Source organism: Ylistrum balloti, unplaced genomic scaffold (assembly GCF_031769215.1).
Source record: "Ylistrum balloti isolate Yb309-2 unplaced genomic scaffold, AGI_CSIRO_Ybal_v1 Utg369966, whole genome shotgun sequence".
Classification (NCBI taxonomy): domain Eukaryota; kingdom Metazoa; phylum Mollusca; class Bivalvia; order Pectinida; family Pectinidae; genus Ylistrum; species Ylistrum balloti.
In genome coordinates, this window is record NW_026782061.1 from 449,212 (window position 1) to 474,098 (window position 24,887).

The 24,887-nt window shown below is 35.2% G+C and overlaps 1 protein-coding gene across 1 annotated transcript in view; it reads right to left on the reverse strand.

Annotated features, from left to right (window-relative positions):
- Positions 1-6,265: 6,265 nt before the first annotated feature.
- LOC132547629 (nuclear receptor coactivator 2-like) overlaps positions 6,266-24,887 on the reverse strand; it is a 34,971-nt gene continuing 16,349 nt past the window's right edge. The window contains exons 5-23 of the mRNA XM_060211412.1: positions 23,638-23,749; positions 23,040-23,120; positions 22,675-22,791; positions 22,226-22,355; positions 21,597-21,703; positions 19,959-20,849; positions 17,676-18,334; positions 16,270-16,416; positions 13,914-14,420; positions 12,701-13,703; positions 11,921-12,141; positions 11,432-11,515; positions 10,637-10,903; positions 9,686-9,902; positions 8,616-8,907; positions 7,980-8,224; positions 7,452-7,619; positions 6,762-6,901; positions 6,266-6,505 (exon numbers count right to left, since the gene is read on the reverse strand). Coding sequence (XP_060067395.1) covers positions 6,434-6,505; positions 6,762-6,901; positions 7,452-7,619; positions 7,980-8,224; positions 8,616-8,907; positions 9,686-9,902; positions 10,637-10,903; positions 11,432-11,515; positions 11,921-12,141; positions 12,701-13,703; positions 13,914-14,420; positions 16,270-16,416; positions 17,676-18,334; positions 19,959-20,849; positions 21,597-21,703; positions 22,226-22,355; positions 22,675-22,791; positions 23,040-23,120; positions 23,638-23,749 — 5,460 coding nt within the window. The 3' untranslated portion in view covers positions 6,266-6,433. The remainder of the gene's footprint in view (positions 6,506-6,761; positions 6,902-7,451; positions 7,620-7,979; positions 8,225-8,615; positions 8,908-9,685; positions 9,903-10,636; positions 10,904-11,431; positions 11,516-11,920; positions 12,142-12,700; positions 13,704-13,913; positions 14,421-16,269; positions 16,417-17,675; positions 18,335-19,958; positions 20,850-21,596; positions 21,704-22,225; positions 22,356-22,674; positions 22,792-23,039; positions 23,121-23,637; positions 23,750-24,887) is intronic.

Consider the following 24,887-nt stretch of genomic DNA (forward strand, 5'->3'; position numbering starts at 1 on the left):
CCCATATTTGTCCAACCTGATTTCTGGCTCTACCCAAAAATGTCCTGCTGGTTCAGGTTACTGGCCTAACCAAGACCTGTCTAGCCTCTTGCCCTATATCATAAATCATCGAAGTAAAAATCACTGACAACCATTAACACTACATAATGAAAAATAGAGTTCAATGAATCATACCTTTTAGCCTCTAGACTGGGATAAAACTGCACTGAACTGTTCCACAATGTAAAAAAAAAAACTTAAACAAAAGCAACTAAAACCAATAGAGTCTATTCTGGCCACTACCTGGGTGTTTTGCAGAACATGTCCCACAAATTCTTTTTTCAAAATTAGCTTAAGTTTCATCTTATTTTTCAGAACAAGATTTCAACCTCCAATATTGCTATTCAACCTCATGACAGGTTGTTGTATGTCTTAATTCAATACCTGTATGAAGGAAAAATATTTTTACAATTAAAAGTATTTTTTTCCCCATTATCGGAATCAGAAAGAAGCTGATGAAGTGAGAGAAAACACAACAAGTATGAACATTTAAGGACAAAAAAAAAACGCTACTGAAGCGAAACATACGCAGATTAAAACAACACTGGGTCTAGCCCCATCATACTCTACAGATTTGAGTATAATGTAACATATAATATTATACAATGTCTGGCCATACCAACCGCAACAAAAAAACATCATCCAGCCACCACTGTCATCGCCGGACAACAAAAGTGACTTTCATTTCAACAAAAATCGAACCTGAGTACGCACATAACATTGAATATTGCAAATTCATCTACAAAAAAAAAAAAAGAGAAAAAAAAGAAAAAATATTTTTATCATAGGAACGCTTTTGAGCAAGTCTCATATGACCCGTTTAGCATGTTTGAAAATTGTAATCAATTTCAATTTGAATAACGAAAAAAAAAAAAAGTAAATGTCCTTTGCTACTTTAACTGATGAAAGTCCTATATTGAAAATGTTATTGATGGGGATTAGCAGATTTTCTAATTCTAAAATGATTAAAAGAATTGTATAATCTAACAAAAAGGGAGAAAACTCTTCTTTTACTTACAAAGCCATTAAGCACTAAAAGGTTAAAAAATCTTAATCAACAGGTTTTACATAAATGTTGATGACCATATCCAACTTCATTTTGACAGAACGTCATGTAATTCGTAAGAAGGGTTCTTGACTGAGCTATAAATCTAAATAGCTAAATATTGGAACGAAGTGTATGTTATCAAAAAAGAATGATAAAATTGTGATCAAGCCAAAAAAAGACATGTCGTTAATTGTCTCTTTGCTATAAATTCATATGTTATGTAGCCTTCAAACGTAGTCATGAGAACAATGCCATCTAGGTGAATCTTATCAATGTTAATTTTTGCTGATAACCGTTAAAATTTTCACTTATTTTTCAGAGATCTCTAAAGCATTGACCTCAATAAAGCTACAGAATCTGATCTCTTTTGTCTGTATCTTGATACAACATTCTTATTTAGCTAAATCTCACAGAATTTGACATTTCTTTTCAAAATCTGTAATTCAACATTATCTTTTCAGTGCGATGAACAAACAGGTCCCAGTCAATAAATTTGTACATCTAAGCAAACATAAAGACATTGTGACCGCATACATAGTTCTCATCATTACTTTTTAGGAACCAAAATTTAGCACAATGAATCTTAATTTATGGCACCTTAAATATTTCTTGCTAAGGGCCCAATAAAATCTGACAATAAAATCTGACAATCTTAAAAAGTGATCTAAGCAAATTTCTTTTTTTTTCTTTCAAAGACTAAAACAATTTCACTTTGATTTCTTTGATACATGACCGTATAGAATTAAACTTGTCGTATACATGATATTGTAGGATTAGCCTTTTTCATATACATGACCTTATAGAATTCAACTTTTTCGTATACAGGACCCTATAGAATTAAACTTTTTCGTATACAGGACCCTATAGAATTAAACTTTTTCGTATACTGGACAACTATAGAATTTAACTTTTTCATATACATGACCCTATAGAATTTAACTTTTTCGTATACAGGACCCTATAGAATTCAACTTTTTTGTACACAGGACCCTATAGAATTTAACTTTTTCCTATACAGGACCCTATAGAATTAAACTTTTTCGTATACAGGACCCTATAGAATTTAACTTTTTCATATACAGGACCCTATAGAATTTAACTTTTTTGTATACAGGACCCTATAGAATTAAACTTTTTCGTATACATGACCCTATAGAATTTAACTTTTTCATATACAGGACCCTATAGAATTTAACTTTTTTGTATACAGGACCCTATAGAATTAAACTTTTTTGTACACAGGACCCTAAAGAATTAAACTTTTTCGTATACAGGACCCTATAGAATTAAACTTTTTCGTATACTGGACCCTATAGAATTCCAACTTTTTCGTATACAGGACCCTATAGAATTAAACTTTTTCATATACAGGACCCTATAGAATTTAACTTTTTTGTACACAGGATCCTTTAGAATTAAACTTTTTTGTACACAGGACCCTATAGAAATTATACTTTTTCGTATACAAGACCCTATAGAATTAAACTTTTTCGTATACAGGACCCTATAGAATTTAACTTTTTCATATACAGGACCCTATAGAATTTAACTTTTTTGTATACAGGACCCTATAGAATTAAACTTTTTTGTACACAGGACCCTATAGAATTTAACTTTTTTGTATACAGGACCCTATAGAATTAAACTTTTTTGTACACAGGACCCTAAAGAATTAAACTTTTTCGTATACAGGACCCTATAGAATTAAACTTTTTCGTATACTGGACCCTATAGAATTCCAACTTTTTCGTATACAGGACCCTATAGAATTAAACTTTTTCATATACAGGACCCTATAGAATTTAACTTTTTTGTACACAGGATCCTTTAGAATTAAACTTTTTTGTACACAGGACCCTATAGAAATTATACTTTTTCGTATACAAGACCCTATAGAATTAAACTTTTTCGTATACAAGACCCTATAGAATTTAACTTTTTCATATACAGGACCCTATAGAATTTAACTTTTTTGTATACAGGACCCTATAGAATTAAACTTTTTTGTACACAGGACCCTAAAGAATTAAACTTTTTCGTATACAGGACCCTATGGAATTAAACTTTTTCGTATACTGGACCCTATAGAATTCCAACTTTTTCGTATACAGGACCCTATAGAATTAAACTTTTTCATATACAGGACCCTATAGAATTTAACTTTTTTGTACACAGGATCCTTTAGAATTAAACTTTTTTGTACACAGGACCCTATAGAAATTATACTTTTTCGTATACAAGACCCTATAGAATTAAAATTTTCCATATACAAGAACCTATGGAAATTAATATTTTTGTATACAGGACCCTCTGGAATTTTATATTTTTGTACACAGGACCCTATTAATGTTTTTGTATATATCAGAAGTTTCTGAAAATTTTTCTTTTTTAATGTGTACGTTGCAAATGACCAAAACCAAACTTTACATTTTTTTTCTTGGTAAATATTGCAAAATGAATTTGTAAAGTCTATAAAATTATATCTATGGCTTTTCTTATTAATATATTCACTTCAATTGAAATTAAATCAATAAGAATGATGAATTCTATTTTTCCTATGACAAAACTCTCAATAAAGTTAAAAAAAATAATCTGTACGTAGCTGGCAAGAGATGTCAGTAAAAACATTAAACAATGATCACAATTTCTACATTTCGAGGTGGCTAAGACATGTATGTATATATAAAGTTTATTCATGGTTCCTAAGATAAAAATAGTTTCAACAATGTTAGCTTTCATGTTTTATATTCCTCCTCTATGATAACAAATAAAGATAAAAAGGGACAAAGAAAACAAACATATTTTGATATACATATATATACACTGTATATATAACTCCCTAGTTACAACAGCAATATTGTTATTGTTGGAGAAAACAAAAAATAGGGTTTCAATCTTAAGGTAATATTCCATGAATATAATGAGGGGATGAGTTTTTCATGAACATTACAACGAGTTTGTGTATTTTTTTTACACCATGTTTCTTTAAAACATCAAATGGATGAATGAACATACATACATTTGATATATATTTATATGGACATGTTATACTTATATATATATATATATACTATATATGATATATATATAGAAATATACACTATGGCGGAAACTTTCTCCCCCGGACATGAATTCCTCTGAGGAAAGATGAAGTGTGAGGTGAGTACCACCTGTCACTATTTTGATTATGGTTTTTTTCTGAAGAAATGTCTCTGTGTCTCTGGATCATGCTTTGTACACAACATCCATTTTATTTGCCCTGGGAGTGACGATGAGTTTGTAAGCTCGGTCAATAACATACAGAGGAAATATCTTATTGACATAAAACTTAGATTCTGTACATTTGTGATATCTCCAACATAGCATTTTCCTCACAGCCGTCAAACAGATGGGTATTACTCAACAAAGTTCAGAAAAGAAAACTGACATGAAGGGGTCAGTCACGACAAGAATCATCAAATGTTTACACAAACTTTCGTCAACTAACTTCGTTGTAATGTAGCAAGAACCAGTGTTTTGATTTTTAAGGAAAACATCACTCAATGATTACTCTGAAGAAAGGTCTTGTCGAAACAAACACACTCCTCTTATCACTTAAAGCCATAATGAGGCTAATTAGTCCCGACCAAGGTCAAAGGTTGTGAGATCTGTACATGGTACATACATACCTTTGGTTCACCATGTTTACAAAGAAGGCAAAAACACACTTTTTGTAACTTTAAATTTACCAATCATTTCTAAGGCATTAGCTTAATCAAATTAAAAAATAACAGGAATGGGGACCTACATTTTAGCTGCCTAGCAGAACTACTTCACATGTGACATATGACTTCTATTTAATGAAACAATTTTTCTGGTTTTTCTGTATTTGTCAAAATTATAATTGTTTTTCTGAGATAGGCGTGGATGATTCTGATATCGCATATAATTTTCTAAGTGTTGAAACCGCCATAACTTTCAAACATTTATGGTGATTGAAAATCTGAACAACCTGTGAGATCCATCGAATGTCATGGAGAATTGAAGATTTCCACAGGAATTGTTCCTTTGGTCTATCTGCATGGTAACAGATGAAGAGGCCTACAGACACTTCTCCGCAGTTGTTGGATAAAAACATGATACATCAGATAGGAAAAATATACACCTACTTCATAAGTATATGTTAGGTTTAAAAGAAGAAAAATCCCTGGTTTATCTTGATTTGATTAGGCACTTTGTGCTTTAAGCCCTACTTAGCAGTACAGACTTAAGCACATTGACTGGTTCCCACAACTTGGGAGAGTAGCAGAGCAATTGCTGTCATTCCTCTGTTTCCACTGGCTGTTTCTCCGCCCCCTGGTCTAAGTCCGTCGTGCCACAGGCTAAAAGTCTGAACATACAGGGGCAGGAGGTTTTAACATTGATACACCAAACACATCCACCACTGATGTATGGCAGCCATATTGTCTGTAATTGCCAATGTGTCGGCCACAAACTGTTGTGTAAGGCAGCCATAATGTCTTTGATAACATTTAACTCTGTCACACACTGTGTGGTCACCAAACATAACATGTCTGTTCTCTAACATCTCATTCCATATCTGTGGTCACTTGACACTCTGTCTCAACACTGTGTCTCCATGGCAACCATATTTTGTCCAAGACACTATGTGTCTCTCTGGTTACCATATGTAATCACTAGACACTATGTGTCTCCATGGCAACCACATTTTGTCCCTAGACACTAGGTGTCTTCCTGGATTCCATATCTAGTCACTTGACACTATGTGTCTAAATCCTGAGACACTATGTGAGTCTACTTTTAACCACTAAACCCTAGTAATTGTCCTCACTTGTCAATATTTTTTACTTTATCAAAACACTATTCATGCATCTCTCAGGGCATGTCCATAACTGTATGTGTCTGAATCACAAGAACAATATAATTCACAGGAAAGAATCAGTAAGCGACCCCACTCCTTCCTTATAAATGTCTAGGAGCCTTTTTCCTGCTTGTTTCTACACACTGCGAGTATCAATCACTATACTCTCTGTGGTCCTCCGTAACAGTTTCTAGGGCATAAAACCATCCATAAAGAATGATTTTATTAAACGTGGATTTGATTCCCTGTACTTCTAAACTTTACAGCATTGAATTTCTCCACCGTTGAATGAGATCCGTCTAACATAGAACCTCATCTTATCCTTGGTGGTCCGTTCAAGGAAAATCTCACAATGAGTAGATACCAGCACTGAGTGGAATATTTACCACACAAAGTGGAATCTGTCTATGACCCGTGTTAATCCAGCCTTACCGATAGTTCAACATAAAAATAATAATTTTTCACACTCTAAATGTGGCGTTTCGTCATTCCGAGGAAAGAAGTTGCTGTAGAAGACTGTTCTTGTGCTCTGCCGGCTTGATGTCCTCGCAGTTTGTCTGCAATAAAAGTATCAACATTGACATGATTCTCTTTTAGCATAACCAATTCTTTGAAATGCTTTATTTGAAGAATACTCCAAAAATCTTCCTCTTTTTTATTCCTATAAATTTTCTACCTTTTCCCTTGTATTTTGCAGTTCACAGTTCATTGAATAACAATATTTTGAAAAAATGATATATCTATGTCTTTTTCTAATCAAGTATAGAAATTAAGAATTTTTTTTGTCCCAGTTTGACAGAAGAGTTATCTCACCCTTGGTTCTTTCTGGACCACCTGAACCTTAAGTCTGTCCACGAGTCCTTGCTGCCTCCCTGCTGTACCAGGTTGTTGGCCAGGCTGTAACAGCTGGGCTCTAAATAGAGATGTGGCCTTCACCTCAGGGTCAGCTACTTCTGTAAACAAACAACAATGGTAGTTTATAGCCAAACCAAAGTCACAAAGTTCATTTGTCTACTGAAAGTTAAACCAATTACCAGAAGGAACAATGGTAAAATGTTTCATATTAATGGAAAGTTAAAAGATTACGGAAGATTGAAAAAAAAACAAAAAAAAAACTTAATATTATTTGAAAATAAGTAAAAAACCTATGTCGTCAATTCTTAAATAAAGATTCTACAAAAAATGTCTCTCTCCTGAACAAAAATACCTGAATAAGCAGTGAACCAATATCATTCAAATTTCAAGTTATTTATAAAATATTTGAATGCGTTTTTGCCAAATCTCAAAAACTAACAAAATTCCATGTTTCCATACAAAAATATCATTATTCTTCTGTTTTTTTTTTTTTTTTTTATATTTTGTTTGTTCTGATATGACTTGCAGTAGATATTATATAACTATCAAACTATGACATTTTATTCATACTTTCTCGGAAAAAGAAGTTCATGTATTAAATAAGTACTACTTCCATCCCTTTGTCACCACAAAGTCAGTTGAGGTTACCTGCTGGTTCTGGCTTATCCAGTTTAGAGAGGGCCTGGAACTGTTGATAACGGTCTTTGGCCTCCAGACGTTGCTTCTGGACAATATCTTCCTCTTTGAAATCACCAAGGGTAAGACTTGCCCGACTTTGTCCAGGATTTACGCCATGTTCCTTTGCCATCTCATCAACTACACGAAAAAGCAAAACATCATTGCAAAATAGGTTTGGTATTAAATGTGAAAACTTTTGCCAAAGGGAAATAACTTTTATTTCTTTTAAAGCTAGATACGAGAAGTGATTTTAGTAACAAAGAAGGATTCCACGATACACAATCAACAAATACAAATAAAAAGCATTATAAACAGGTACGCCCATGGTGATGTGGTACGTGGAATGGAAGACTCCGAGACGGACAGATTGAGTTACGTCTGGTAATTTATTGAATTATTAACCTCAGAGCACCAATGACTCGTAGGTAAATAACACAGGTAAATAACAAGACAAATCTGGACCTATTTAATGGTAAAAGAAGTAAAAACTGGGCTTACTTTGCTCAAATATGTCAAGGGGAATTTCACTGGATTCATAACTAGAGTTATCTGGCTGCTGCTGATGTGCCATCTGTTGTTGTTGCTGTTGTTGTTGCATGGCCTGTAAATGTTGTTGTTGTTGCTGCTGCTGTTGTTGTTGGTTTTGTTTTTCTGATCGAGCAGCACATATATTTCGCAACTCTTGTTTTACATATTGTGATGTGGAGTTGACACTCATCCCCAAACCAAGGTCCAGCTTTTTACTGAAATCAAGAAAAACATCAAATTCACAAATAAATCTCTGGGTCAGCTTTCTATTGAACTCAAATGAGAGATCAAATTTACAAATAATTTCAGCCTTTCCACCTGGCTTGCAAACTAACATTTTTTTTATTTACAGTTTTACCTCTTCAATTAGAATTCTTATAACATGAAGACAAGGTATAACTATAAGTGTTTTGTTGGTCCTGGCCAAACCTCACAGTAAGCGTTCAAACTTAAATTAAATACTCTGATATTTCAAATTTTTACCATTTCTCCTGCCCACTTCCAGACAACAAGGTTTACCTGTATATATATACATATGTAGATATAATGAACCATGAATAAGTCATTCTAAGTAGACTAGACAACAGATTATCCACAATACACCACCTTGTATCTAGGTCTCCAAACTGCACGTCAAAGTCATCGAAGGACGTTGATGCCTGTGCTGCCCCCTGGGAGTTGTTCACCTGACCTAGCCGTGACATGCTGGATACGGCTGGATTGAAATTTGACATGGGTGAGTTGAAACTCGCTGTGGACACCGATTGGTTGAAGGGTGGGCTGACCTGATTGGTTGGCTGTCGATGTGAGGTGTTCGGAGATATAGCATGGGGAGACATCAGTAAAGGGTCGGGACTGCTCCCAAAGGGACTGTGAGGTGTGCGGGGTGACGCTCGACCTGTAAATAGATATTACCATATGTAGATACGTAAGACTGATTATCTATGGTAAATTTACCCTATATTCATTCCATAATAAGTCTATATATAACCAGTAAATGATAATTTAATGTCCAATACTAAGCCATACAGTCATTGTCCAGTACTGAGCCATACAGTAACTTTCAGTCCTTCTCAGCTGGATAATACAGTACTATAAGACTACAGTGCATTTCTTTTGTGGGTCAGTTAATTTCTAATACACTTACCTCAAACTGAATTTTGTTTTGTTGGATAATAGGGCAACAGTCTCAAAAGGCCAATATTTTACCTATCTCCAGTAAAATCCTTAGAATCCATGATTAAATAACCTTTATACAAAGAACACCACTTTAAAAAAGGACAATTTTTCCCAGTCTCATTACTGGAGAGGCTTGACTATTTAAGCTCTCCTCTACTTTGTGTCTGAGATAATATGTCAGCTTGTTTTGGCTTTTTGCAGGATAATTTTCAATCAATAATTTTTGGGGAGGACTGACTTTACATTAATTTTGTGGTTACTCATAGTCTCTGATTTAAAATACCCACTAAATGACTTACAGATAAAAACAACACTGATTTTCATACAGGTGGATTTAGTGGTTAAGATTAATCAATGAAATCATGTGACTACGGAAATGCATTTTCATGTAAAACTCTTGAAATTTCAGAACTACGAATGTCTATAATTTTACAGTAAATATGGCAATAGAATACTTCCCATAAGCAGAGTAAGTGATAGAGGATACATGGACATACCTGGAGGCAAACTCATCTGTCTTTGCATCATTCGGTTCTGACCAAACATCTGTTGTTGCTGCGACTGTGGATTAAATATTCCCATAGAGTTGGCGCCTCCCTGATTTCCGCTAAATTGACCTTCCCCAGGAAACTGGAAACGACTCTGTTGATGGTTTGAATTGGGTATGGAGCCTCCAGACATGGAACGATGTCGATTCATGTTGAATTGTGAGCCCTAGTGACAAAGGAAATGATAAGGTAAAAAACATCTAACATCTTGGGGTTGTCCTGACAAACCTGAAGAATGTTTAACATCCACAGAAATTTTTTTAATATTACACAGTTAACTTTAAGCAACAGTGAAAATGTTTGTGTTTTAACTAAAAGCTTGATTTGAAAGGGATATACTTTTTAACGCAGTGGGGTTTTTTTAAGGTAAAAGTATCTATTTTTTTAAAACTTTACAACACCCTCAAATACATAAAATTTTCAAAAATAATAACCATTTACAGGAAATGAAATGTAATTTTTTGAACATAAATGAAAACAAATATATACGTCACTAAAATAAACCCAATGTATGGTAAAACAAATTATCTAAAATATCTATGTGTATTTGAAGAAATTTGTTACAAAAACATGTTAATTAAGACTGTTTCATAATATCTGCATTAGATTTTTCATTCAGAAGATACAGAGTGATGAAATGGGTACTGATATGTTGGTAATATTTAATTCATCAACTTTATCGCACTTAGTCTATCAAGGAGGTAAACTGGAAAAATAATTTGTAGATTTGCAGAAATGAAGGATCAACCGAACATGACAAAGCTATCGAGGAATCAAATTGTTGGATTAAAATTCAATATTGGAGCTTTGTTTAAATTTAGTCAGAAAACAAAAGTGGAGGTTTGTGGAACATAAGATCCATTGTGAAATGAAGAAGTGTTATTAAGAAATCAATCTTACCTGGGGTATGCTCATTGGACTCTGCATACTGCCAGCCTGTTGGGTGCGCGTCACTCCCCACTGGTTCTGGGGCTGATTGTAGTGGGGGGACATCTGAGACGACGGTGGTGTAGGGCCCATCATAGGGTTCATCGACTGAGGGGTTGAGGGTTGCGGGGTTGGTGGCCCCTGTTGGGACATCTGACTATTGGGCGTGCCTGGCCCCAGGATCTGTTGTAGACCTGCCGGACTGTAATGGGGCGACATGGGTCCAGGAATCTGATTCCTCTGTTAAAAATAAATACATTGCAACGATTGTGAAAGGCATAACAAACATGCTAATCACCCTCATTAATCCAGACGAGAGCCTGTGTAATTATTATGAAAAGAAATTAATGTACCCAGGCATAATTCACGTGGTCACACAGCTGGTGACCAAACATTTTTTCAAGTGAGATTGGTGAATCAAACCCCAGCTGTTCAGGTGAAAGGTTCGTTAGCATCCGCCATTAAACTATTAGCACTAATATAAGAAAATGTCTACTGATTCATTGGTTTACTTGATGATAATACCCCACAACCCTGTGTCAAATCCGTCATTATTTTCTACCATCAAATGAATAAATGATTAAATAATTAATTCTATGCATAAATCTCATCATTTACTGCTTAAAACAAAATTTATGAACACAGAAAAATGTCAGTCAACCTTATTTTACCATGAACACATCTTTTTCTGTTAATGAGCAATCAATATTTGATCAATCAAGAATTATTGATTAAACACATGAGAACTCATTATGTTGCGATACAAACCTGGATAGTCACATTTGGGGCACTGCCACTGTTCATTAAATCTCCCAGATTTTCAGGAAAGGCATTAACTTGATTCTCTAATCCCTGAAATTTATATTCAATTTCCATTAGGACAGACCTACTTCTGTTAAACTCTACTTTTTCTGTTTGACTGAAAATCTGAAATCATTACCAGGTAATGAATTTATTCAACAATGAGGCCAAACCTTTCCAGATCTATTGATGTTCAGTGTCAGTAATTACCAAATAACTAGACAAAAGGACCTTTCTGATATTGAAAAATTAGTTTTTTTTCTTGAGATTTAAAATTTTCCATCTTTTATCAAGGGCTGGAAAAAAACCTGAGTTTTTTGACAGGGGTACGAAACAGTGACGCATTTTTTTTTTTCTCGATCAGTAATATTTTCAATATATCTTTTTCCTGTAATATCCATTTAGCCTTTGTCCCCTGAGATCAAAACCAGTTACAGAAGTTTTCTTTGAACTCACCGGAGGAAAGTGCTGATTAAACTGCTGACTCAATTGACTCTGAAGAAGGCGGCGTTGTCTCTCCATTCTCCGCTTTTCAATCTCCCGCATCTGCTTGAGCTTCTGTTGGTGGAGAAGAGATTGTCGTACCTGGCTGGCTGTTGAACTAGGGTTCATGTTGAACACTGGTCGCTGTTGCTGCTGCTGTTGTTGATTTCCTGGTAAGGCACTGGCAAGGGGCACTGTCGGAGCAGAAAAATCATTTGTATAAAAGATAAGTTTAGGCAAGCATATTTTTTGTGATAACTTCCTTTATTTTTTTTTTTTTTACCAAAGCATGATATAAGGTATACATGTTTAACACATGCGATGGTTCAATAACATTATCATTATGGCTGATAAAAAATACTGTATTTAATCTGTCGCAGATTGATCTGGCCATAAGCCCATCCACATTTGTCACATCCAAATGCTGACAAAATTTTTACCTCACTACTTTAAGTCACATGTTAAATTTGATATCCTTGATGGCTTAATTGTAATCATGATATATTCCACCCATGAAAATACTGACATATAGGACCCCTTGAAAATAAGTCAAATCTTACACAATATAATGAGAGTTAAGAGCAAATTTTTTGTTTTTATACTTCACATCAAATACTAATGTCCTATTCTTTTCTGCTACAAAAAAGAACCTGCTAAAGAGTACAGGAACTAACACTAACTCCTACTACAACATATGACAAATATTTGTATCAAACTTATATCACACTTATTTGTGCTTTAGCCCCTACTAACCTTGGGGTCCAGGGAGCCTAGGCCCCTGGGCGCTGAAGTTGGAAGGTGCTGCCTGGTTAAAACCTTGCTGTGGGGACAGTGCAGGGGGTTGCTGTTGCTGTTGTTGCTGCTGCTGCTGCTGTTGCTGTTGCTGGGCTCGTGGTGCCATCTGTTGGAGCTGGAATCGAAGGTTGTTAATCCCCATACCAGGGGACATCTGTCCCAGCTGCTGTTGCTGTTGCTGTCCTAAAGCCGCAGGGTTGAAGCCTTGGGGCTGGGACATACTAGATGTGACACGAGTTTGTGGCATCATAGGAGGCTGTGGGGCCTTCTTGTTCCCCTGTGAGGGTTCCTCACTCATCAACTGTTGTTGTATAGCTTTAATGGCTATGTCATCATTAGCATCCGTCCGGACTTTCCCGACATCCTGAGTGAGTCCCAGCATGCTGTCAAATTCAGTGAAGCCAGAATCACTGAGGACCTGCTCCAATTGAGATATGATTGACTCATCCGAAAAGTTTGGAGTAGACCTCTGAATATTGCCCTGAGACATATCTTGTTGTAAGTCAGCAGCTTGCTGAAGAATCTGGTCCAGTAATGCATCAGGATTTTCCACCTGGTCTATCTCCATGTTACTGGGCTGTTGATTGCTTTGGTTACTCCCAGACAGTAACTGTTGAAGCTGGGCATACTGTTCCTGGTACTGCTGTTGACTTGTATTGTTGGATGATGGTGTTGGCAATGAGTTAAAACTTGACGATGCCACCAAGGAGTTATTGGAGTTGATACTAACCTCCATGGCAGGGTTAGTTAACCGACTCAAACAGTCCTCTGATTTACTGGTACCATTAGTTGAAAAGGAGGAAGCTTCCATCTTCACCTCCTTATTATTTCCATCCTCTTTTGTTTTCTTTGAGATATTTTGTTTATCAGAAGGTTTCAGTACCATGATTTTATCGGACAAATTCTTCGGTAATCGATTGTGAGGATTTTCACAAGGATTTGTTGACTGACCAATGGTCAGCTGTGTAAAGATCTTAGTCTCTTTAGCATTTTTTCGAGATAACAAACGAGCCAACAGAGCATTTTTCTGAATCAAACTACTGCTCTGAGGTTGTTGCTGTTGTTGTTGTTGTTGTTGTTGTTGTTGTTGTTGCTGTTGTTGTTGTTGTTGCTGTTGTAATTGCAGTTGTAACTGGGCCTGCAATTGTTGTTGTTTTATACTATTCATTACCATTTCAGAATCAGATCCATCTGGGCCGTCACCATCCGAGGGAGGTGCCTTCCGTTTCAGAGCCTTTGAGGCTAAACTATTGCTTGTAACACTACCACTATCCTCATTTCCTTTCTCCCAGAAATAGTTGAGTAGATTATCAAGGTTTTTGTCTCCTAACAGAGCTGAGGTATTTGGGATCTTTTTGGCGCTATCTGGCCCCATGGGAGCCCCCACCTGGCCCCCTATGGAAGCCATCTTTGTAGTAGGGCGGTCCATGCTGGATTGAGCTTGTGAGTATGAGGTCCCGTGTTGTGTTTGGGTGGGTGGGATACTGTTGGGTACAGACCCACCTCCCTGTGACTGGGTGGGGGTTGTCGGAGGTAGTGGATGTTGTGGGGTCATTGGGGTCAAGGGGGTCACAGGGGTGAGAGGAGTGAGCGGGGTCATGGTCGTCGACTGGGGCTCCTGTGGACCTGACTGGTGACGATGACGTGATGTGAGGTCGTTTTCTTGACTAGTGCTCTCCTGAAATAAACAGTTAAATACTTAAGAAGACTGAACATTCTCCAACATATTGTTCCATGTCTGTTGAGTCATAACTATGTATTACATAAAACCCTTATGACATATTAGATATTGTGTCACAAACTAAAAATGACACTGTGATATAGCAATAGAACTAAGGTGAAAATGACAATCATTTTTTGGCATGGAGTGAACCCAAACTGTGTTACACTGTAGTATACTCTGGTAAACTGTAGTACAATGTTGTACAATATGGTACACTGTAGTATACTCTTTGGTAAACGGTAGTACAATGTTACAAAATATGGTACACTGTAGTATACTCTGTGGTAAACTGTAGTACAATGTTGTACAATATGGTACACTGTAGTATACTCTTTGGTAAACGGTAGTACAATGTTACACAATATGGTACACTGTAGTATACTCTGTGGTAAACTGTTGTACAATGTTACACAATATGGTACACTGTAGTATACTCTGTGGTAAACGGTAGTACAATGTTACACAATATGGTACACTGTAGTATACTCTGTGGTAAACTGTTGTACAATGTTACACAATATGGTACACTGTAGTATACTCTGTGGTAAACTGTAGTACAATGTTGTACAATATGGTACACTGTAGTATACTCTGTGGTAAACTGTTGTACAATGTTGTACAATATGGTACACTGTAGTATACTCTGTGGTAAACTGTTGTACAATGTTGTACAATATGGTACTCTGTAGTATACTCTGTGGTAAACTGTAGTACAATGTTGTACAATATGGTACACTGTAGTATACTCTGTGGTAAACTGTTGTACAATGTTGTACAATATGGTACACTGTAGTATACTCTGTGGTAAACTGTTGTACAATGTTGTACAATATGGTACACTGTAGTATACTCTGTGGTAAACTGTTGTACAATGTTGTACAATATGGTACACTGTAGTATACTCTTTGGTAAACGGTAGTACAATGTTACAAAATATGGTACACTGTAGTATACTCTGTGGTAAACTGTAGTACAATGTTGTACAATATGGTACACTGTAGTATACTCTTTGGTAAACGGTAGTACAATGTTACACAATATGGTACACTGTAGTATACTCTGTGGTAAACTGTTGTACAATGTTACACAATATGGTACACTGTAGTATACTCTGTGGTAAACTGTAGTACAATGTTGTACAATATGGTACACTGTAGTATACTCTGTGGTAAACTGTTGTACAATGTTGTACAATATGGTACACTGTAGTATACTCTGTGGTAAACTGTTGTACAATGTTGTACAATATGGTACACTGTAGTATACTCTGTGGTAAACTGTTGTACAATGTTGTACAATATGGTACACTGTAGTATACTCTGTGGTAAACTGTTGTACAATGTTGTACAATATGGTACACTGTAGTATACTCTGTGGTAAACTGTTGTACAATGTTGTACAATATGGTACACCGTAGTATACTCTGTGGTAAACTGTTGTACAATGTTGTACAATATGGTACAGAATGGTACAATTTCTTAGCTATAAAATCTCTGTCAGTACCAATGATATGTTAAAGTAAAACATCTTTCATTCTCTTTCTACAATATTTTTCTTTAGGGAATTTGTTTGATGATAAGTGTATTGCGTTTCCACTGGTTTGTGTCTAACCTTAAACGTTGACCCAGTTAATTTGCATATGGTTATTTGCACTATTTTGAATGAGTCCAACAAATTTGGATATGATTTTTTGGTAAAATTTTTGAACTGTCAAAAACTGATAGACTTGGGAATATCTGATATCATATCTTTCTCATTGTATTTCACACTATTTAACACCACTTCCCTAAAACGGGCAGCAAACACTTACAGCTGGTGCAGACGTACTACAAGTCACCTCATCCTCGTTCAGTAATATCTGTAGTAATTCACCAGAGAGCTTTCGCTGCTTTCCTTTAGCCAGTTCATTCTTGGATTGAAGAAGGGCATTTTCTTCTGTACTAAGGAGTTGCTAAAAAAAAAAAAAAAAGATGTATTTAAGAAATATTATGCCTCCAATTGGAAGCCATTCAGGAAAGCTAGGATTTTCAAATGGAAGGCATATCTGTATTATAGTAAATGTGTAGGTGAACAAATGAAGTGTCCAATGAATGAACATGTGGAAACTATGTCACATACTTTACAAATTAAAGAAAGTAAATATAACTAAAGTGTAGGTACCAAAACGAAGTGAGAAGATTCATTTTCTATTTTGGTTCTTATTGTTTTCATTACAAGTCAACCAATGATAAGTATCTATATATTGCTACATTCAAAATGCCAATTTGTCCCAATACTGGGGTCTTGTAACACATAATACAGAAGTCATGGTGAAACAAACAAATAAAATCAAATAAAAAAAATGTCCCGCCCAGACTCTGAACCCACCAGTCATAATCAAGAGTGTGCTGCAGTCCCTTGTTTAAAATTATACAACTATGGCACCATGAATTTATTGACTATTTTTCTCTAAGGTACTGTAAGCAGGTTTCCTATGATTTATCCTATAGTAGATTGCTACTTAAGGAAAAAGTAGCTGATAAGTTTCTGGTGTTATTAAAGTAGTGAACCATACATGAATACTTCCGAGTTGATCGAACTATGTTCACAAAGTGGTAAACCACAGTAAAAATTTTATTTACTTGATGGAAACGGAGAAATTATCCATTTCCAGTGTATAAAGTCTTTTAATTTAGCATATGTTGATAGATTTCGGCAGATATCGAACTCATCAAAGATCTTTTTGATATGAAGTAATATATCATATTTGGTTAAAATCTGATGAAAAAATCTCAATTTATTCAACAAAACTCTATTTATGGGATGATGGTCAGTGTTTTATTTGACAGGATGTTAATTAGCATACGGAACAGAACTTTGGGTGAAAACACCACTAGACCAACATTAGGAATAAAGCCAGTGAACTTTATGGGACATGAATGAAACTCTTGTAAAATTTGTACAGCCATAATAGGATAAATATATTTTTTTTTCTTGCCAGGCCATGATTCGGTTTTCATTTGGTCAACATTTCCTGTGTACTAAAAGGCCTATGTCACATATATTTCCTGTTCAAAACAATTACAAACAAATGTTTCTTTATTATTGGGCAACAAGCCAATCCCCCAACTCTTGAGTCAGAATTTGCATGTTGGTCCTCTTAGCTTAGATCCTTATTCCAAAGATTATGCTTCACCTAACTTGTCACTATCATGTTGACAGCATACTTACTTTGAGTAAAACATTTGTAGGTTTTTTAGCCTCTGCCTCATTCTTCTCCATCTCCCCACCTTCTTGTGCCCCAGCCTCATTGGAAGGCTTGCTTTCTGTGTCCTGTTCTCCGTCATCCTCCTGACTAAGTAGCTGTTTGAGGATGAAGTTACTCTGGTCAGTCTTCGACTTTGATTTGCCGTCAGCTTCATCGTTCTGTGTTGTACTCTGTGGTTTGTCGGGTGGACTTTGGCCAGGTCCAGGCTGTGGACTCTGAATAACACTATCTGCGGGAGATTTAACTACAGAACTGTCTAACAATTTATTGTCCCTTATGCCAGAGGCATTACTATCTACTGAAGAACTTCGACTGAATAAATCATAGTCTGAACACGAGGACGTTTGAGTCAGTAACATACATAGTTTGCCCGACCGTGTATTCGATGGGGTAGCTCTCTTTTCCAATGTTTGGTTATCTGTTCCAGGAAAATTGAATTCGTTCCCCGATAGACGAGGTGAGGGGCTAACATGGTTTGAGCCAATCATATTTGATTGTTGTGTGTCCATGGACTGAAGTGCCTGTAAGGGGGTAGCTGATTGGCTGGAGGTGAGACCTCCAATGTTAGTGACTTGTGGAGGATGCATTCTCACCCATGATTGGATGCCCTGATTGCCAGAAACTGAAAAAGAAAAGAAGTTCAAATTAGAACTATTACAGTTATATTTATATCTCAAATCATCACATAAGCCTAAGTGCAATATACCTTTCAATTAATAAAGAACTGGCAACATTCTGACAGTAAAAATAAAGAAAGGGAGATAATTCAAAATTGACAGAATGAAGTTATAATATATTTAACAATTAAAGGCGGTACCATATAGCCAGTAATTTTTGTGAGGATGACACTTCTCACTATTTTCAGGTATATTAAAGTGATAATGAAAATCTAGTCTGTGAAATATTGAGACGTGTGTATGAGATGTCCTTTCACAACCAGACTGTAAAAATTTTGAATTTGTTAAAATATTATTCAATCATTTCAAAAAGAAATAGTGAAAATTTTGCAACTTGAAAATTACATGGTATAAGGTATTCAGAATACATGTATAGAAATATCCTTTATAGATCAGAAAAGCAGCTTGATTTTTAAAGGCACACTGTTCACTGTAAAAAAGTAACTGGGTTCCTGATTCCATTCAATAGAGGGAGGTAACTCATCCGGGTTTACCAGAACATGTCTAGTCAATAATGATGAGGCAAAATTGTAATTTTCTCTTTGTTACCTATCACAAAATCTACTAAGGGAGAGAACTCTTTTTTTAATAATGGTTAAATATAGTTTTTATTTTTCTTCCATTAACTATTTTTCGTTTTTTCTTTTTTTTTAAAAAAAATTTTTTTTTAACATTTTCAAAGGCAAAAATAATTGCCACTTCATCGTCATCACACATTATTCATTTTTCATCATCAACATCATTGTTACAATGGCTTTGATTTTGTACTGAATAATGGTATTTACTCAATACATGGACTTTAATATTAACAAAAAATTAAGCACAGATAACACTTTCATGTACTGATAATTTTTGGTTAGGAATCAGTTGATCAACAAACCACTCATTACAAGATTTATTATCAAACCTTTACAGAATTTACTGCTATCTACATCCAGAATAATCAGTTTCTTCATAAATTAATTTTTTCAATAACATCCAAATTTACAGAGGGTAATGTTTGGCTAGATGAGGGTATACAGAAATGAGCTGTCCAACTGTGCTGTTATTGGACAAAAGGAATATATTTAACAAGGAAATATCTACATGAATGTTCCTACACTAAGTAAGTATATGTTAATGTATGACAATTTTCTATAAATAGAAATGAACTTCATTTTAGACTTCTGAAATTCAAAGTCCATCTTACCTCCGTTTAGACTTCAATAACATGTGATACTAATCTAGCTGTTATGAAATTTAGTTAATCAAATGACAACAATAAGTTTAGACCAACAAATAACTACACAACAGCAATGATTACTGCAGAATGTGACAAGTAATAATAAGTCTAGTAAAAAGCTCACCTATATCTGTTGTTAAAAGAATCACCAAAAATGGTCTCTCATTTGCTATAATTGATAAGTCCCCCTGTAGCTTTGAGTTAGAGGTAATGTGTTGGCCTCTGGGCTTATTAATGAAAAAAAACATAAATACTGAATTTTTTTTAAATGATAGTTGATCTAGCTGGTCAAAAGATATTTTAATCCTCAATAAAATATTAGAACTAATGAATGAACTTTGACCTACCTGGAGGTGGTCCTGACGATATTGGTGGGGTCCGCTGATGTGGGTATGGCACTCCAATATTTCCACTTCCTGCAGGAGACATACGATTCATAGAACCTGAACTACTTCCAGGACTACGTTGATTTGAATATCCCATCATGCCAATGTTACGTTGATTTGGCATAGGAAACGGCATATTCTTTTGATTTGAGCTTGGAGAGAAACCGGGACTTTTCTGTCCCGCTGTTTCAAAAGAGTTACTTCTCTGGAAGTTCATAGCAGCTTGAAGCTGTCGTTTGTCGGCCATCGAGACCTGCTGTGGGAGGGGCGCCATGTTTGGTCTCTGCTGTAACTGTTGTGCCACGACTGATGATTTCATTGATCCTACGTTATTGTTCCATGAGTTCATATTGACACTTGGTGACACAGGTGTACGCGTGTTTCCACTCGACATGACAAAGTTTCCATTGCCGTTATTTCCCACTGCGGAATTAATCCCAGAAATCTCAGATGCAAATGTGTCCCAACTATTGGTAGACGTAAATAGGTCAAGACTGTCCTCTTCCTGAGGGGGAATAACTCCACTGGAGCCCATCCCCTGCGACATAAACGAGGGGTTCAGTGTGCCCAACATCATGGACAAGTTCGGATTCACAGGGCTATTTGGATTTCGCTGGCCGGTCAACAGAGGTGACTGACCAATGATAGACTTCATAAGACTGGACGATGCCGATCCCTTTAGTTCATTATCCGAATCACACTGACGGATGATGGAGTGAGTCGACATAACAAAATCAGGGTCACCATTGTTCTGATTGGTGAAAAGCGTGCTTTTAGTCTGAACAAACACATAACGACTGCCTTCTAGTTTAAAGCGATAAACACTACTTGTGTTGGTTCTTGATTTCAGCACTGCGGAAAAAGAGAAGATATAAGTCAGTTTGGTTGCTAAAAAATGCAAATGTTTTAAAATGAAATTCATCGGTGTAACAAAACTATTAAGAGGAATAATTTGATCTCATGGTATAACATAAAATATTTAAAATAAATAGATAAATGTAACATGAAATAAAATAAATAAATAAACGTATCGCAGACAAAACAAATCCCCTCACTCTACGAACAACTGTAAATCTTGTTGTGCGAGATTGATTTCACGTTAATACCTGGCAAGAGTCAACCACAACTTTAAATCCCTCGTGATTATTTGAACGACTCATGAAAAAAATAACTGAATGGCATCCATATAGATTCAGTTACTGATATTGGTATCCTGAAGAGACCTTATCGCTCATATCACATCATTTGTGAAATGAAAGTAAATTCAAGATCAGCGTTTGTGAAATCATGTTTTTAAAGATACGTCTGAAGATTCAAGCTCGTGAAATTAAGTATTTGTGAACTCTGAGTGATTTACTGTAGCCAGTTTAATAAAGGCAAAGAATTCATAAATGAAAACGGAAGAAAGAGGACACATTTAGGGTTTGAACAATTACATACAGACAGATCCCTATATCTCCTCATCATCCAAATAAATAAAACACTTTGAAAAAGATAAATGCTGCGAAACCATTTCAAAATATTTTCAATCTTTTTTTCCACAGAAGTAAGAATAAGAGACATGGTTCAGGCACACACAAGGGATCTGTTTATACTCACCTTCCTGTATGTGTTTTGATAGGATCTGTACATCATTGAGGTGACAAAAATCCTGTAAGTTCTGTCCAATGAAGTTCGGGCAGGTGTAGTGTCCTGGTGCTATACCACTGAAACAATGATACAAGATTTTGTTTATCTGTCAAAGATACAATACCTCGAAATAAAGCTAAATCTATACCAGGCTTCATGTAATTATCAAGATTGTGAAGAAGTACCGTATTTGATCCAATGAGTACCTAGGGCGCTTAAAAAATTGCAATTAAGGTGGGGGGGGGCTCTTATTAGAGACCATCTTAGATGTAAAAGAAACACATTCAGTGCTAAAAAATCTACTGTGCGGTTCATGTATTTATAAAATCACTAGTTTTTTTTTTACATGCGATAAAACCATCTTAGATATAAAAATTTTTTTTACGTTTTTCTGGAGTACATCTCCTTATAAACCAACTTTAAACAATTCTTGATTGTGACTAAAAGGTAAGTAAATCTAGACTTTTAGGTATCTGATGGGGGAGGGGATGCTTATAAGGATATGGGTGCTTATTGGGTTGAATACAGTAATTGTGGTACTAACAGGATCTAAAAACAACATCTTCAGGAAGAAGGGAAAATTATGTAATACACATTACCTTGTATCATGTGCTATAATTTTTCCGTTTAAATCCTGTTTCGTAGTAAATTGTTCAATGCCCAGCATTGTATTAGTCTTCTCTGCTAATGAAAGTCGTCGTGCGATACACACTAGACAAGACTGGCCTTCTGTAATGATAAACCATCGACACTATTAACATGTCACTATAACTAACAACACTGAAAATCTGTCCAATCTGAACACCTGTGTAATGTGACATATCAGGACAAGCTAGATAGGGTTTCAGAATACAGCGATTCTGATATCGCAGTTTTTATTGAACTATAGTATTATTCTGAAACAGACAAAGTCAGACTAATGAGTTTGAGGTTGAGTTCTTATTTAGCAGTTTCCTTAAGGCATTGCGTTAAAAAATATTAATTTCAGATTTCTTTGAGTCAGAAAAAGATGGTTATCATACATAATCTGATATAAACCATACTGTACCTGTGCTCTCCGAGGCATCGGAAAATTTTTCCCCGGGCTGCAATATGGCAGAAATTTGCATATTCTCATATTGAGACACATATGTTTGTTTAACCTCGACATCATCATTTTCTTCACCTGATGGGGGTAAAAAACAAAGAGGACATGAATGAATGAGTAATTATGTGTGTTGTAAATCAAATATTTGACTTAAAATTGATTCTGTGAATGATTTTCCAATAGCCTGAATTATCTTAATGACTATAATACAAAATTTTTTCATATTTTTCTAGATCCTGATGTACTTGTTAATCGAGAGTTACTTAAAAACTCTGATTGAACTTAAAAACAAAACTTAACTTTATATCACAATACTTCGTACTTACTTGGGGGTTTAATCAGCATACGACAATTGAAAGTTCGACCTTTGGCCGCAACGGCCTCCGTTGACCAAGGGATCACACTTGCTGTCAAGAATAATGCAATTCTTATTTAATTTTCCAATCATATGAAAGCATCTATTATTTAAGTTTACACCAATTTTTGAGACATTTGACTTTACAGACATATTTCACTATTGTCATCTTTTATCACCTGTATCCCACCTCCCTTTTTTTCCCTCAGAAGTTTCAGTATCTTTGTGTTTTCATTTTATAGCCATGAAAGAAAAATGGTTAAAATATGTGGTGTCTTATTTCTTCTGGAACAATTCACTGTACTAGTCAACTGCAAATTAGTCTCCGAGAGTGCTATGATTATGTCAAAATGGTGCTAAATGTTGTGTGAGAGTTATCTCCCTTAAATATCATCAGAAATACCGCAAACTTCCGAGTGTTTTCTTCTTTTGAATGTTCTTGTACAGTTCAAAATACTTTCAGAAAGTTACATAATTCAAATATACAATCAAATTTGTTTCCAAAAAGATAGAAAAACTAGGGTAACACATCTCCTTAAGTAAATAATCAAGTCTTCAAATGTTCTTACCTAATGAGACTGGCAGAATTTTCCCCAAGGACATAGGAAGAAGGCTGCTACTAAATTTGGCATGATCCCCTACATGTATAATATTATAAACACTTTTTCCAACTAGGTCATCCTTCAATGAAAATAAGATAAAATAGACAAAACAAATTTAATGATTTCATAAAAATCAGGTAAATAGAATGATGACAGAAAAATGCTGACTTGCTTTTCCAGAAATATTTTCTTAAACTTGTATACATGGTATGAAAATAGGTTTTAAATTTGGAAATATACACATGGTATGCAATTAGATTTTAAATGATTTCCATTTCATGTACATATTTATAAAATTAGATAATTTTCCTGAAATATTATGTTAAACGTGTCTATATGGTATGAAAATAGATTTCAAATTTGATTTCCATTTTTTCTCCATATTTATAAAATATGTCTGAAAATTTTCTTCTTGAAGTTATTATACTGGTATTTAAGTTAGCTGAAAAATCTCCTATGACACCGACTTATTTTCTCGGCACACAAGATTTTCACAGATGCTCCACCTGCCAAATTAGCACCGCCTTTTCTATGCAATACAGGTTTATGTTGCACGTCAATTTCATTAACACCGTGTAAGCTACACCTGACTTAACAATATCTTGATGTATACCAACACAGCGAAGGATGTGAACAGAATTTGATAAGGGATGCTTTACATCCTACTACCATCCAAGGTTGCGAATAATAATTATACAACTTCATAAATATGATTGGTCCTGTCTGTTACAATCCACTCCGTAGACTAAAGGTAAACTAAACTAAATTGCAGAATGAATACTATAATACGTAAGCCCATGTATGGTAATAAGCCCATCCATATATTTGAATTCTAGCAGAAATGCAAACAAATACTATAACATTGTCCTCTTATAAGCAAAATTAAATGTCTTGGCCACCATGGCTTATTCCAGCTAAAAAGATTTACCTAGAAACATTTCTACCAAAGAAATATTTTCTAGAAGTTTCCCCTTATTCATTAAGTCTTAGTTCTTTACAACAGCAAGCACTAAACCAGATTCTATATAAGAGATCCCCTTGCGATCTTGACTCCCACCTTCAACTGTTTTTTTAAGTAAGATCTTTTCCCTTCATTCTTCTTTCCATAAGAAGAACATTGACAATAATTTTAACGTATTTGTGAAAATGACGTTTAAACTGTCAAACTAACATGGTTGCCATAAAAATATATAATTTTGAAGTAAAAATGATTTTCT